Below are 14,682 nucleotides of genomic sequence, written 5' to 3'. Positions count from 1 at the left end.
AGTTGAAAAGGAAACAACAAAAATGGAAATGTGAAGAGATCATATAGGTAGCCAGTCACGTTCATAACGGATTCTGATCCCACAAACGATGGATATGAAAAAGACCTTACACATATCTATGGTAGCATAATTGGACCGAAACGCGAACCAAGCCGGTGCTTATCGTATTCAGCGAAGTGAATTTAAAATGTATAATAAATCAACCAAAGTTCGCTCACGCATCGAAACTTCTTGTGCTTTCCTGTATGATTTTCTATAAAGGATTCAGTCGCGTCGCCAACTACTTAGAGATCGACGTTTTAACGTGAAAAAGGAAGATTTTGATCTATTTTGAGATATTATATAAAACTTTTTAAAGAATGTCAAATAACACCCCAAAAGAGTTGAGTGGAACTAGTGGGCAAACCTTTCTAGTATTATATGACATTTAAAAATGTTTTTGGTGGCATCTCGCAAATGAGCCAAACACTAGGTGGGCCGCCTGAAATCATCCCAAAAATATTAACGGCACCATTACGCAAGAATCCCCTCGAATAAATAGATCATTTACCGTCCATTCTTACGGACTTTGAAATCTCCCGCTCTCCAACATTACGAATGAATGCCCATACCCAAACTCTGTCCCCCCCTAACTCGAACCCAGTGCATCTCCCTTATCGGATCCTACACCCGAACCAAATCAATCCGACCCGCAACCCAGCTCCACGCCCTCATCGTCTCCTCAGGCCTCCTCGATTCCTCTATTGCCTCAAAACTCACTATAATGTACTCAATGTCAGGCAATACTCAAAACGCTCACAAACTGTTCGACAAAATTCCTCGAAAAACTCCAGCGCTCTATAGCGTCCTCATCCGAGGCCATGTACAAAATGGGCAACACCAGGTTGCACTTAAAATGTTTGCGCAAATGATTTCCGAAGGGCTTCACGCTGACAACTACGCATACCCTTTTGCTCTCAAGGCCTGCGGAGAAATTCGAATCGTCCAATTGGGTTCACAAATCCATTGTAATGTGTTTGTTTCTGGGTACACATCAGATGAGTATGTACAGAACTGTTTAATAGCAATGTACATGAATCAAGGTAGAAAAGATGAGGCTTCGATGGTTTTCAATGAAATGGGAAACAAAAGTGTTGTTTCCTGGAATACCATGATTGCTGGTTTGTATCAAAATGGGTTTGCTGACGAGGCGTTGAGCATTTTTGGTCGAATGGTGGATGATGGGTTTGAGATCGATAGGGCTACAGTTGTCTCGGTGTTGCCAGCTTGTGCACAATTGAAGGATTTAAAGTGTGGGAAGTTGGTGCATAATTTGGTGAAAGAAAAGGGGTTTCAAATGTATCTTCCAGTAAAGAACTCTTTGATTGATATGTACTCAAAGTGTGGACGCTTAGAGGAAGCAAGAAGAATATTCGACGATCAAATTGGTGATAAAGACGTCGTTTCATGGACTGCAATGATTGGAGGATATGCATTGAATGGATATGCAATAGAAGCTCTTGATCTTTGTTATCATATGCAATTATCAGGGATACGGCCTAATACCGTAACGATGGCCTCTCTTCTCTCTGCTTGTGGAATTTTACCTTCTATAAGCCATGCCAAGAGTGTTCATGGATTGTGCATAAGGTTTGGTCTTGAGTCAGATATCGTTGTTGAAACCACACTTATTGACACGTACTCCAAATGTGATGCAACAAGCATTTGTTTGCAAGTATTTGAAAGAGGTTCGAAAAGAACAGCAACATGGAATGCAATAATATCAGGGTTTGCCCGAAAAGGGCAATCAAGACACTCAATCGAGCAGTTTAAGATGATGCTACTAGAAAAAGTGAGTCTAGACTTTGCCACAATTGCGAGCATATTGCCTGCTTATTCCTACTCTGCTGATATGCAGCAAGCCAAGAATTTACACTGTTACCTAATGAAAACTGGGTTTCTTCAAAGCTATGAAATTACTACAGGCTTGATTGATGTTTATGCTAAGGCTGGATGCTTAGATATCGCATGGAATCTATTTGAAGCTCTATCTGTCAAAGATTTCGTATCTTGGAGCGCTATGATAGGGGGCTATGGAATGCACGGGCATGCTAAAACTGCGATTTGGCTGCTTGATCAAATGATTCTATCTGGAATCAAGCCAAATGAAGTGACTTTCACTTCATTGCTCTATTCCTGTAGCCATGCTGGTTTAATCGACGAAGGTCTAAATTTGTTCCAGAGAATGGTTAAAGATCACAGCTTGAGACCTCACAATGAGCATTATGCTTGTGTTGTCGATCTTTTAGGACGAGCAGGGAAGCTCGAAGAGGCTTATGGGGTGATTAGGTCAATGCCATTTGAGGCGAATCATGCGGTTTGGGGAGGACTGCTCGGTGCTTGTGCTGTTCATGAGAATGTGGAATTGGGGGAGATTGCATCTAAGAGGTTGTTCGAGTTAGAACCGGAGAATACAGGGAATTATGTGCTTTTGGGTAATATTTACGCTGCTGTTGGGAGATGGGAAGACACTGAAAGTTTGAGAGAGACGCTGAAGGAGAAGGGGTTGAGGAAAGCTCCTGGGTGTAGTTTGATAGAGGCAAATAATTTATGATCTTGAAGGCAACTTGGGAAGTACTTGTATACCAAGAAGGATAATGAGTTATTTTACCTCTTATTGCGTGATAAGAGGATGTAATAGCCATTTTTTTGAGGGGTTGAGGGAGATATCAATTGGAACACTGAGAGTTGTTGCCTCTCTAATAAATGAGGTTGTACATGTATCCGTAACTTTTTAGGTTCGATATGTTGTTTCATTGAGTTTTCTAAAGAAAAATAGGCAGCTGATGCCTCTTTTATTTTACCTCAGATACACTGAAGTCGCAGCACCTTTGCAACTACGACCGACACTGATCAGAGACTGAACCTGCACAAAGCTAGCAAGCAACTCATTTTTAACTTTCATAAAGGTCAATTTATCACCTGCATTTTCTCTGTTGGAAACTTCATTTCAGACTCTTCTGCTATAGTAAACGAACACAATTCTATGAAGTTCAGAAGCAAAACTATGTCTCACAACGATAAGCAACAAAAATATTTTCTTGTCACATACATTTCCAAGACAAGGCAAGAAAGCAACAGAGTTGTACAAGGATAGTGGCTTCCAACAAGCATTGGAAGTTACTAAGTGATTACGCTGCAAACAGCTTTGTGATATGTTTATGGATGACAAACAACACTCCCTCCAGCATGTCAAAGCTTTGAATTTAACCCTGCTGTAGAGCTCGACTTACTTTGTAGCGTCTTCTTCACTTCATAGAGAGCTTCATGCACTTGCTCAAAATGAGGGTTTGTATAGTTTTTCACATTTTCAATCCACTGCACGATCTTCTTATGAGGACCCAATATTCTTTGTCGATGTGCATCATCAACAACCTGTAAGATATTTACCAGTCGATTAATTTGGTGCAAGAAAAAAAGGACTTCTGAGCTTTCTGGGAATATGTCCATATTGTATGTAAAAAAGTGGAACCCTTACTTGCCAAATCCCTTAATCCATCCTTCAAGTGAAATTTAGAGGAATAAAAAAGTTAGGGGGTTATGTGTAATAACCCCTAAAGTTTAGAGGGTTTAATCATACTCCTTTTAAAAGCACGAGTTCAGGAAAATCTTTCGGTAGACAAAAATACCCTTGAATTAATTCAAATACTAATCCATTAGTAGTAAGTTGATAAATTGATGAATTCCTATTGGATATACATAGTATTAAGATAGAGATATAGTTTAAATTGAACTGTAAACATGAATGAAATTATTAAATGCCAACTTTACAAATGTATACAAGATGAATGGCGTATATGAAAAAACCAAACAAATCAACGAGACAAAAAATGTCTGCCCCAAAGGTTGAACCTAGAAACAGTGCAGATCTATAAATGTACATAATATGGATGAGATATTTGCAAAATCCACCAAACAAATTAAAGAGACAGGAGTCGTTCTCAAAATTATAAAAAAGAAAAATTAAAATAAATGGCTGTGATCTGAGGACACAACATGACGATCTCTCACCGATTAAACTTCAAGTAGTTCACGGTAGTGCATAATGAGTTTCAAAGTTTAATTATACTATTATTATTTAAATAGAATTCTATTTATAATTGTTATTCTCTCACATGTAACAGCATATGCCAATATATATAAGCTAAGAAATTACAATACTTTTCATAGCACTTTCATCTCATTCTATAGATATGTGCCTTTGTTATTTTCTTCTTATTAGATTGATTAGATTATCTTAAAGTAATTAATTATATTTTATATTTAATCTTTTTTCATATTAAGAAATAACAATAATTTTCATAACACTTTCATCTATTTTTTTCTTATTAGACTAGACTAGATTATTTTAAAACAATTAATTATATCGTACGTTTGATATTTTTTTATATCAGAAATTATAACAATTTTCATAATACTTTCATCTCCTTCAACAAGTATGTGTCTTTGTTATTTTCTTCATATTAGATTAGATTATTAGATTAGACTGTTTAAAAATTATGAATTATGAAATTGTAATAATTTTAAAATCACTTTAATCTATTTTCTTCTTATTAGATTAGATCATATTATTTTAAAGCAATTAATTATATTGTATATTTAATCGTTTTTTAGATCACAAAGTTTAATTATACTTTTATTATTTAAAAGATACTATTTGTATAAAAGTCAAAGAGAATCTCACACGTATTTTAGATCTCAATGTCAATTATAATACTTACATATTAGTGTTGGTTAAAAAAAATTTATGCATGAGCTTAACTTATATGATCCTACTTTAACCGGATTAGATAATTTATTTTTTTCACCCAAACTCTTCCACAAAGCCCAAAGAGAATAGTAATGCTATAACTATGAACTTTGCTACAGGGATCCAAAATATGGGACCAATAAAGGGGACAAGTGAGGTGTCCCCTTCCTATTGGATAATGAGTTGACCATCATTAATGATGGCCAACTCATTATCCAATAGAAGGGGGACACCTCACTTGTCCCCCTATTGGTTTTATATTTTGGGTCCTTAAAGAATTTTTCTATAACTATATATATCCACAGGACTACATATATCTTGAAAATGAATGAAGAAAACCACACAAACAAAAGCCATATTAATTACCCCACACACTCACTGTTTTCAAAACCACACTTCTCCATCTCCATCTATAATATATCCACGTACCCAAATTAAGCTGTTGGAGTTTTCCCCTCACCAACTATATCATTGATCAATCCTCATTTTTTTGTACAGGGGACAAGTGAGGTGTCCCCTTCCTATTGGATAATGAGTTGACCATCATTAATGATGGCCAACTCATTATCCAATAGAAGGGGGACACCTCACTTGTCCCCCTATTGGTTTTATATTTTGGGTCCTTAAAGAATTTTTCTATAACTATATATATCCACAGGACTACATATATCTTGAAAATGAATGAAGAAAACCACACAAACAAAAGCCATATTAATTACCCCACACACTCACTGTTTTCAAAACCACACTTCTCCATCTCCATCTATAATATATCCACGTACCCAAATTAAGCTGTTGGAGTTTTCCCCTCACCAACTATATCATTGATCAATCCTCATTTTTTTGTACTTAAATTATATAACATTCATTGCGATGATGACTCACTTGGGTCTTTTGCCTGCCTTGAACATCCAATAAAAAAATAATGTACTAGATATTGTAGTTAGTTAATAATGAGATCCTGTTATTATAAACAGATTAAGAAAAGATTAATAATTTTAAGAGTGTAATGCATTCTCCTAGCTTTCACTGCAAACTTGGTAGTTGTTTATTCCTGACCCCAAGAGCTTTTCAAAATTAATCTTGAGGGTTGTTTGCATTAAAAAAGTTCTGTTAGAGGGCTCATACAGTCTGTTTTATAGTTTAAGATCGTCAACATATTTTATCTCTGATACATATCAATTATGAGTAATAATATAACTTGATTGATCTAAGTATATCCTAATATATTTCTGGACTCTTGTATTGTCTTTTTCTCTTTATTATATATCAACCTGATATCAAAATTGATATAGACGATGAAAACACTATTGTAGAATTACCCAAGAAAAAGATAAAGGTGGAGAATGATTGATTTCGGCTCAATTAAATATGAAAAAGAAAGAACAAATGATAATATTTTTTGAATATTTTATAGTAGAACTTAATTTTTTGAGTAAAATTAGGAATCTTCAGAAGGGATTTTGATGCAAAATTTTTAATATGCTTATGTGAATGATTTTGTCATATAAAATTATACTAGCGTCACCAGTAATATTTAGTATTTATTTTTTATTTTAAGTCTATCAATAATTAAGATGTCTTGTAGTCTTGTGAAAAGTATGTACACTGCGCTGAGCTTATACAAACCATCTTAATAGTAAGTATTTGGCTATATTTTATTAACACATCAACAATACATTATTGTATATTTTTTCAAACTTAACACTACATTTAATGGCTAAGATGAACAAATTGGAGATCGACGATTTGATCCGATAAACAAATATGTTACATGAAGTTTGATATATACAAATTTAAAAAAATAATGTTGTGTATGCAAGTATATAAAAGTATATTGATCCCAGTTTTACATGCAAATCTATTTCATAAAATTTAAAAAAAAATATGTAAATAAAATTTATGGTAAATGTAATAATCCATGTTTAAAGATTAACTCAAGATGAATCTAACTTATCTTATAGCAAGAAAATAAACAAAAAAATAAATAATTTTGATATTTAACTACGTGCATTGCACGTGCATAAGAACTAGTGTATTAAAAAAGTGCAGGGGGTTTTCTGGAACTAACCCGAACATAAATGCATCTAACCAGGCAACTCCAAAGATTACAAATCAAAAAATAAATAATAATCATGTCGCCTAGCAACAGGCAGGCATATTTATTGAGAGATGGTGATATAAGGCATGGGGATGTCTGATCATAAAGACTTCAAAAGGAAAGACTGAAATAGCTTTCATGAGGTTATGATACCACTTAATATCTAGTGGATAGAAGAGTTGAGCCAATTCTGATCATGATTCTGCAATTTATTACAGCATTTGCAACATGTAAAAGACTGGCAATTAATGTCCATCGGTATGTTATTATCACTTGATTGTCCGTGGCATGCCTTAATTAACCGGTAAAAGTATCAAAGGAATTTTCTCATAAGGAGTTGTGCAGGATAGAGCTGTTTACCTCCAATTCCATAATTTCACAAACAAGGCTGAGATCAGCGATGGATGGCTGAAGGTTTCCCAGTAAGAACTTTGCATCTCCTTTAAGCCAAAGGGATTCGATCTTTGAAAGAGAAGACATCAGAAGTTTCTCACCTTCTTTTGCTGCTTGTGAGTTCAATCGAAGACCAAATAAAGGTGCCAGTGTACTGTATATAGCAAAGGTCTCTGCACAAGATATTTGCTGTTTAGTAAATATTTAGCCCCGACATGGCATTGATACAGAAAAGTATAAATATGAAGTTATGCAGGCTGAGCAAGCTATTTTGGTGGGATTTGTGCTACAACATACACTAAGTTATTTTCAATATGCCTCTTAGTAAAACACTTCTTCACACAATTGCATGTTGAGATATGCCTTTATAACCATTCATATGTTACAGTATTTACTGGAAAGTCATAAATAGTGACTTGTATACACTCATGATAAAATTTAGAAATATAATTCAACATTTAAGGTTATGTCACAGAAGGATGAGTGTCAAGGCCAATTCAAAATTCAAAGTCATAAAAGCATATGTAGTTACTGTCTTACTCTACTGTTAGAACGTAGAAATCGGTCATATGCATTTAAGGAACATATATACAAACGCAAAAAACACTCAAGAGGGAGGGAGGGAGGGAGTATCCAAGATGTAGATTCTATCTATTCAAATTTAAAACTTGTGTTTCCAAATTGCAAACTTGTACTGTTGGATGTGATGCAAAACACATGTCTGCCTAGAAACAAAATTTTCCACAATACACATGTTTTTAATCACATACCATGGGGTGAAAAGTTAAACAATTTTATAAACTTCTAACAACTTGATTTTGACAACATGATGCAAAAAACATGCCAGCCTAGAAACAAGATTTCCCACAATATCACATGTTTTTAATCACGTATCTTGGGGCGAAAAGTTAATCAATTTTATAAACTTCTAACAACTTTGATTTTGACAACATATGATACATGGTTAAACGATGTTTAAATCATAGGTAGTTGACATGCAATAGATCACATCTATACACGATGAGTTTTCAATTAGAATTTAGGGTGTGTTCCCTTTAAGTTTATAGTTATATCCCCTGTGTCTTTCTATTCTGACAATTATCTACAACTCTTTAAACCTGTAACCAAAATCTAAGTGTTATTGTATATTCGCGTTTGTTTGTTTCAGAACTTCTATTTAAATAAAAATCTTTTCATAGTTTGCATAAGTAACTTCCAAGTAATAAATGTCAAATTAAGTTCTTGAGGGATTTGATATCCAAAAAAAGAAAGATCTTGAGGGATTCTAGCAGAAAGTCCTGCCTTTCTCAATTGATTAAGGAAAAATTCATCAATTGTTTGCACAATTTAAAAGACTTGGATAAAGTAACAACCGAGATATTAGAATTGTTAAAAGATTAATACCTGCACCATGACGTAGGTTGGAGTGATGCCAGTCCAATATTGCGTTAATTTTGGCTCTCTTGAAAAGATCAGCAGGATACCTTGCCCAAATAAGGGAAAAAATCAAATGAACTACATGGGGAAACTTTGATTGTGAAAGAAAGATGAAATGAAAAGTTAAATTTTGTTGTCGAAACTAGAAAGTATGATAATAGTTTCATTATAATGTTGCCAGGCATGTTTGGAAACCGGAAAATAAATGGAAAATGTACCCAAAATAGGAAAGTTGCTCCACTCTCAATTTTTCCTTGTTTAGCACATGGAAAGTGTTTGGCAAGTGACTGGAAGTAAAGGGTGCCATGTCAGCTTTTTGGCCCTTTCATTTTCTCCAAAAATTAAAGAAGGTGGATGAAAAGTAGAGGGAGAGGAGAGAGAAATCATTTTTTCTTTATTATCTTCACTTTTTAATTTTTAAGCATGTTTTATTTTTTAGTTTTTAACCTCTCCATTTCTTATATCTCTTCCCTATCAAACCAGTGCGAGACCAACCCGTAACATCTAGGTTCTCGAGCTGACTCTCCCACCTTCCCTATCAAACCCTTGCGAGACCAACCCGTAATATCTAGGTTCTCGAGCTGACTCTCCCACCCAGCTTGCTTGTGAAATTTTTTTCATTAGCTTTAATTACATCACAATGCTAGTGTAAATAGCTATGCAGTTTGAGTGGCGGATCTAGGATTTCTGAGAAGTGGAATCACTATATAATTAATAATTAAAAAGTTTACATTTGTTCCTGATGAGTTTTCATATTGTGAAAAAAGTACATCATCGAATTAATGTATTAGTGTTGTTTTACCTAAATCTTAATCCAATTATTTATTTATTATCAGTGAGTGGTGCTATGCGACACTATTTGAAAGAAGAAAGTCGGACCCTGGTCCTTCATCATCTCAATCTACCTAGGGTCGAAGGACTAGAGAAGGGAAGGAGGCAGCAAGATTCTACTAGAGCTGTTGAAAGAAGAGAGGGAGAAAGAGATCGCAATTTTCAATTCGCGATGAGAAGAGATCCTGAGAATAGATATTTTTCAGTGAGTGGGGATGAGTGAAAATTTTGTGCAATTTTATGGTGTCACCAATTTATTAGCGGGGGGTCACTATGTGTTGGGTTTTGAATTGATGTTAATTTTTTCATTCTTAGTAGGGGTAGGAGTCCTAGTCCCTCTATGCGAAGTGGGGTCACATGACCGCACTTTGCACAGAGTGGATCTGCCCATAGCAGTTTCAACATACTCCTTAAAATTTTACATTAGACCAGCTTGTGCGTTTGGTGTCTAGTTATCATAGTGCAGTAAATAAGAGTACTATTGTTGGATTCTATACCTGAGCTCAACGTAATAAATGTATTAGGAAAATTTTAATTTTTACGTGGTATACTCATGCTCAATGTGTTGAGTGTAAAACACTACGGTCAGCATGTAATTATTTTATAGATAATGAGATTATGTATAGTCTAGAGTTCATATCAATTATGGGGCAAGCTCATCATGGTAACTATGTGTAAATTTCTATTGTCACTTTCTAGATAATCATTTCATAGATAATGAGATTATGCATAGCCTAGGGTTCATATCAATTATGGAGTAAGCTCACCATGTTAACTATATATAAATTTCTATTGTCACTTTCTATATGTCAATAACATATTTTGTCTAAAAAAATCTACTTTCCACTATACGTTTCCATAGAAACCAAACAGTGCATATAAAGAAAACGTGGATGCCACGTTTATCACATCAAATTTCTACAATTCTGTTTTCCATCATCCAAACAAGAATGACAAAGTAGAAAGTGGGAAGAAAGTACTTCCTGGATAAAGTGCTTTCTCGTCAGTTTCTATTTGCTATTTACTTGCTGGTTGCCAAAAAGATGAAGCCTCCTGTTTAAACAGTAAATGTGAGGCTGAGCAGTTTAACAAGGTAAACTAATTGTTATCTTGTCCTCGGTCAATAGCCCAAGTTTTCAGTCATTTTCTCAGAATAAGCTGTTAAAACATTTTCTGTGCAGATTCAAATATAATTTATTATTAATTCTTCTTTCCTCCCTGGATCTCGCACATAGGGGTAGCTTTCTGCAGCAGGCTGGCCCTTTATTTTACTAACTCTTCTTCCCTTCTCCGCCTTCTTATTCCCTAATCACTATAGGCAAACAAGATGTATGGAGGCCAATGCGCCCTTTTGTGACCGTATGAGCATGCCCGTGCCTCTGCTTCTTGCATGGTGGATGCAGATTGATACTTGACAGAATTACTAGGTGAAATTAAGCTAGCACCAAAAGGTCATCCAACAAGAATATGAAAATTTGTTATTTATTATTTTAAACCACCCAACACCAAAACAATATATATTATCTAAAATCGGATGTTCCACCTCCTGGCTGTGAATAGTACTTGATAATAAGAATATCAACTTCAAATAAAGAATCTCTTAATTCCATGAAAAGAAAGAAGCCAAAAAGTTCAGGTTCCTTTTTTAGGAAGATGATTGAAACAATCCGCGTTGAGCAAAAGGTATGAATAGTTGTGATCATAAAGCAATTATAAAGATAACATACCAGTGATCTGCAACTCCTGGATAAGCACAAGCAAGATAGCTCAAAATTGCGTGACTGTCAACAAAAAAATTCGATGAAATATCAGAGTTTGAAATGCAAATAAGCATGAAGGAGAGCAGGGTCAAATAAATGTGTCAGGAGATCTACAAATCCAGCCATAATATAAACTTTTGGGGTTTATCGGCGAGTTATTGGCGATAAAGGTACTTATCGGTCGATAAGGGAGGCTCTAAATATCAGCTTTATCGGGCCAAATTTTGAGTTGAATTTTCGGGTAATGGGCAGTTATTTAGTGAGTTGTTAAACCCGACCCGACTCGTTTTCTACAATTGGTTAGTGATTCTAAAAATTATTATTTATATTTTGGTATGTTTATATTTCATTAAGTATAGTTAGATTATATTTTTTGGTTATTATATTATATATATACACCATCTAGTATATCACTCCGATAAATACTACTTATCCCCGATATATTCCCGATTTTCTCTATCTGATAAGGATTTTGACCGTCCGATAAATCCCTGATAACCGATATTTAAAACCTTGGTATTTGCAACCAAAGCCCTTGAACAAGTTTAAACCCATCTGCACCTATTTTCCCTATGATATCTTTGGTTTCTTTTTCAAGAGAGAGAGAGAGAGAGAACGTGGATAAAAAACCGAATTTTTTTCTTTTTACCATAATACCATGTTTCACAAAAAAACAAATTTGAAATCACAACAACAAAATCCCTCATATCCTACAAAATCTCTAACCACCAAGTCTATCCTCAACAAACATATATCCTTTAAACCTTTTTTTTCTTTACCATCTGAAAACCTCACGAAAATAAAAAAATAAAGAGACCTCACGAAAATAAAAAAATAAAAAGAAAAGAGGGGCAACGACTGCATCTTAGGAGGCGAGTGAAGGATCTTTGCTTGGAGTTCTTTTTCGACACAAATCAGCAAGCATATTTTCCTTTTTTTCCTTTCCCTTTTCTTTTCAAAAAGTTTCATCTTCATAAATCCTTTCATAGCTTGTGAAAATATAGATGTTTGGTAGATAATGCTAGCATGTTATGCTTCTAGTTGATTAGAATCTTTATATGTTGATGATGGTTTAAGTATATGTTTAATTCATGAGAACATTTTGGTTATAGCATGAGAATTATTTTTCCCCAACAACGAATTTATATTTCTCAAACTTTAAATTTGTTATTTATAATATTTAGGGAATTTCTCTTAATGTTTAGTTTCCTCCACGTGTATCAATTCATGTGGATATGGCTTGTTGTAGGGCATCCTAGTTATACTTTCCTTAGGTGTCCATACATGGTTAAAATGTCTATAGTTATGTTATGCATTTCTGTTAAATTCCCTTTTCCAGGTAATAAACTTATTATATTTTTCGGCCACAACAGAGTATTTAAGTTTTATAAATACTTTTACTTATCTTTTTATTTGGTAGAATCATAGTTAATTGAGACTATATGTAAACAATTCTTGCAGCAGTCCTAAAACAGAGGACCCTTGTGTATAGTGGTTAAGGGGCTTGGTTATTAGCTCTTAGGTCTTGGGTTCGAATCCTTTGCACTTCATTTTTTTTAAAAAGCTATATGGGTCTGTTGTGAACTCAAACCCGACCCAGTTAGGATCCAATATCAGATTTCGAATCCGTTTGGGTTTATAATTCAAATTACAAACTCGTTTGACCCAATTAGGACCCAATATCAAATACCAGACCTATTTTGATTTATGACTCAAATTTCAAATCCCGTTTGGACCTTTTACTCACTAAAATCAAACTTGTCAATTCTTTAAGCCATTAAACCAAACCCGTTGAGTTTTTCTGACACTAAATAATGATGTTAATTATTTATCTTTTCCTTTTTGATAAGTAAAGATATGTCATTTGATGATGAATACTTGATACCATGTTTGATCACCTAGTGATATTTAATAGGGTCGATTGTGTATGAAGACGACTTTTGTCAAAATATGATTCATAAGCGTGCTATCATAGCATGACTATACCCTCGATATCGATATCTCGGTGTGAGTTTTCGCTCGATTATTACCATTAATATAATAGCATCAATTAGAAGATACATCCATCTTGATTGGGCATGTTCTAGTCACGGTTATTTTTTATAGTTTTATGAAAGTCGTTCCACGGAAACTCTGTGGTTAGTGAATAATATTTCATGCACAACCACTTAAAATCAATAGATAAATGCGGGTTTTATAAAAAGGAATTGGATGGAGAAAATAACGCGTATATAAGCGGGCTCATGCGCATTTTTGATATCCTGAATTATATATAAGGGCCAAGGGCCAATACTTAGACTTGAAACTGTGTTCCCGGGATGGTTTACGGGAACCTGATTGATATACATGATATTATTCTCCTCTAATTTAAATAGCATGTAAAATAATAATAATGTGCTTGTATGCCTTGTGATAGACTTATTCTTAATATCTACAAGTAGCATTTCGTTTAGTCACCTTTAATTTAGATTTCATCTCTTCTTTATACCTGCCGCATACACTTACACGCGCACAATTCTTTCATTTTACATGCTTGTTGGGAGTTTTCTGACTCCTCTGTGGTTTGCGCGTCCCAGACTCGGGGACCGTTCTTTCTTCGCATGACCGAGAATATTTCAAGGAGAACGCTCAGTGGCAGTGGTCACTGTTTATTCTATCAGTTCTCCGGTTCAGTTGGTTTAGATAGTTATTTAGTTTAGACTTTTTCTTGAGTCACATGTGACTTTTTTTCTAGACTATGATGTAAATTTTTTATTACTCTTTCCGATTGTGGAGAGTTGTGAACTCGTATTTGGACTCCGTCTTTTTGGAGATTTATTCATCTATATATTTCTTTTATTATCTTAGTTATATGCTCTATAGTGTAGCTTTGGCTTTAAATCTATATACAGGATGATCTAGAGGCGTGAATTTGGCCGAATGGTTGCATTATCGGTCGAGCCACGTTCCAAGTTATTACACTTTAGAACTGGGCATGACAACCCTTGTTGAAAGTTTAGCAAAATCTTAAGAGCTGGTAAACAAAATATTGGGAAGGAAAGCAGGAAAGTTATAAAGAATCGGGCACGGATCACTATCAAGTTAAAACATGGTATAGTTTTGCTTTTCAAGTAAATTACAGGCTAAGAAGTTACCAAGCGTAAACAAACTTTTTTATCTCTACGAATTCGAAGCTACCAAGAGAAGAAAATTAAATTCAAGCTTCATTATTAATAAGCAATAATTTCATTATTAAAGGTTGTAGTATATTTTACTTCCCCGTGAGTTCCCCCCCTGCATTATAGTTAAAGAGTAGGATAGAGGTAGTCCCAAAATTTTGGACAGAAGGCAACTGTAGAAAGTTTCCTACCTAGAAAACATTAAGAATACAT

General features: G+C 34.6%; 2 protein-coding genes across 2 annotated transcripts in view; one reads left to right on the top strand and one right to left on the bottom strand.

Annotated features, from left to right (window-relative positions):
- On the top strand, window positions 453–2,924 carry LOC109836962 (pentatricopeptide repeat-containing protein At5g39350). The gene is made up of 2 exons (XM_020405027.1): window positions 453–2,750; window positions 2,849–2,924. Exon 1 carries the CDS (start codon window positions 602–604, stop codon window positions 2,591–2,593), a length of 1,992 nt encoding a protein of 663 aa, XP_020260616.1. The 5' UTR covers window positions 453–601; the 3' UTR covers window positions 2,594–2,750; window positions 2,849–2,924.
- LOC109836963 (glutathione S-transferase T1-like) overlaps window positions 3,032–14,682 on the bottom strand; it is a 12,835-nt gene continuing 1,184 nt past the window's right edge. The window contains exons 4-7 of the mRNA XM_020405028.1: window positions 11,279–11,332; window positions 8,688–8,767; window positions 7,251–7,456; window positions 3,032–3,414 (exon numbers count right to left, since the gene is read on the bottom strand). Coding sequence (XP_020260617.1) covers window positions 3,232–3,414; window positions 7,251–7,456; window positions 8,688–8,767; window positions 11,279–11,332 — 523 coding nt within the window. The 3' untranslated portion in view covers window positions 3,032–3,231. The remainder of the gene's footprint in view (window positions 3,415–7,250; window positions 7,457–8,687; window positions 8,768–11,278; window positions 11,333–14,682) is intronic.

The sequence above is a fragment of the Asparagus officinalis genome, chromosome 4, assembly GCF_001876935.1.
Source record: "Asparagus officinalis chromosome 4, Aspof.V1, whole genome shotgun sequence".
Taxonomy (NCBI): domain Eukaryota; kingdom Viridiplantae; phylum Streptophyta; class Magnoliopsida; order Asparagales; family Asparagaceae; genus Asparagus; species Asparagus officinalis.
Note: the sequence above shows the minus strand (reverse complement) of the source record. Positions and strands in the feature narration are given on the sequence as shown.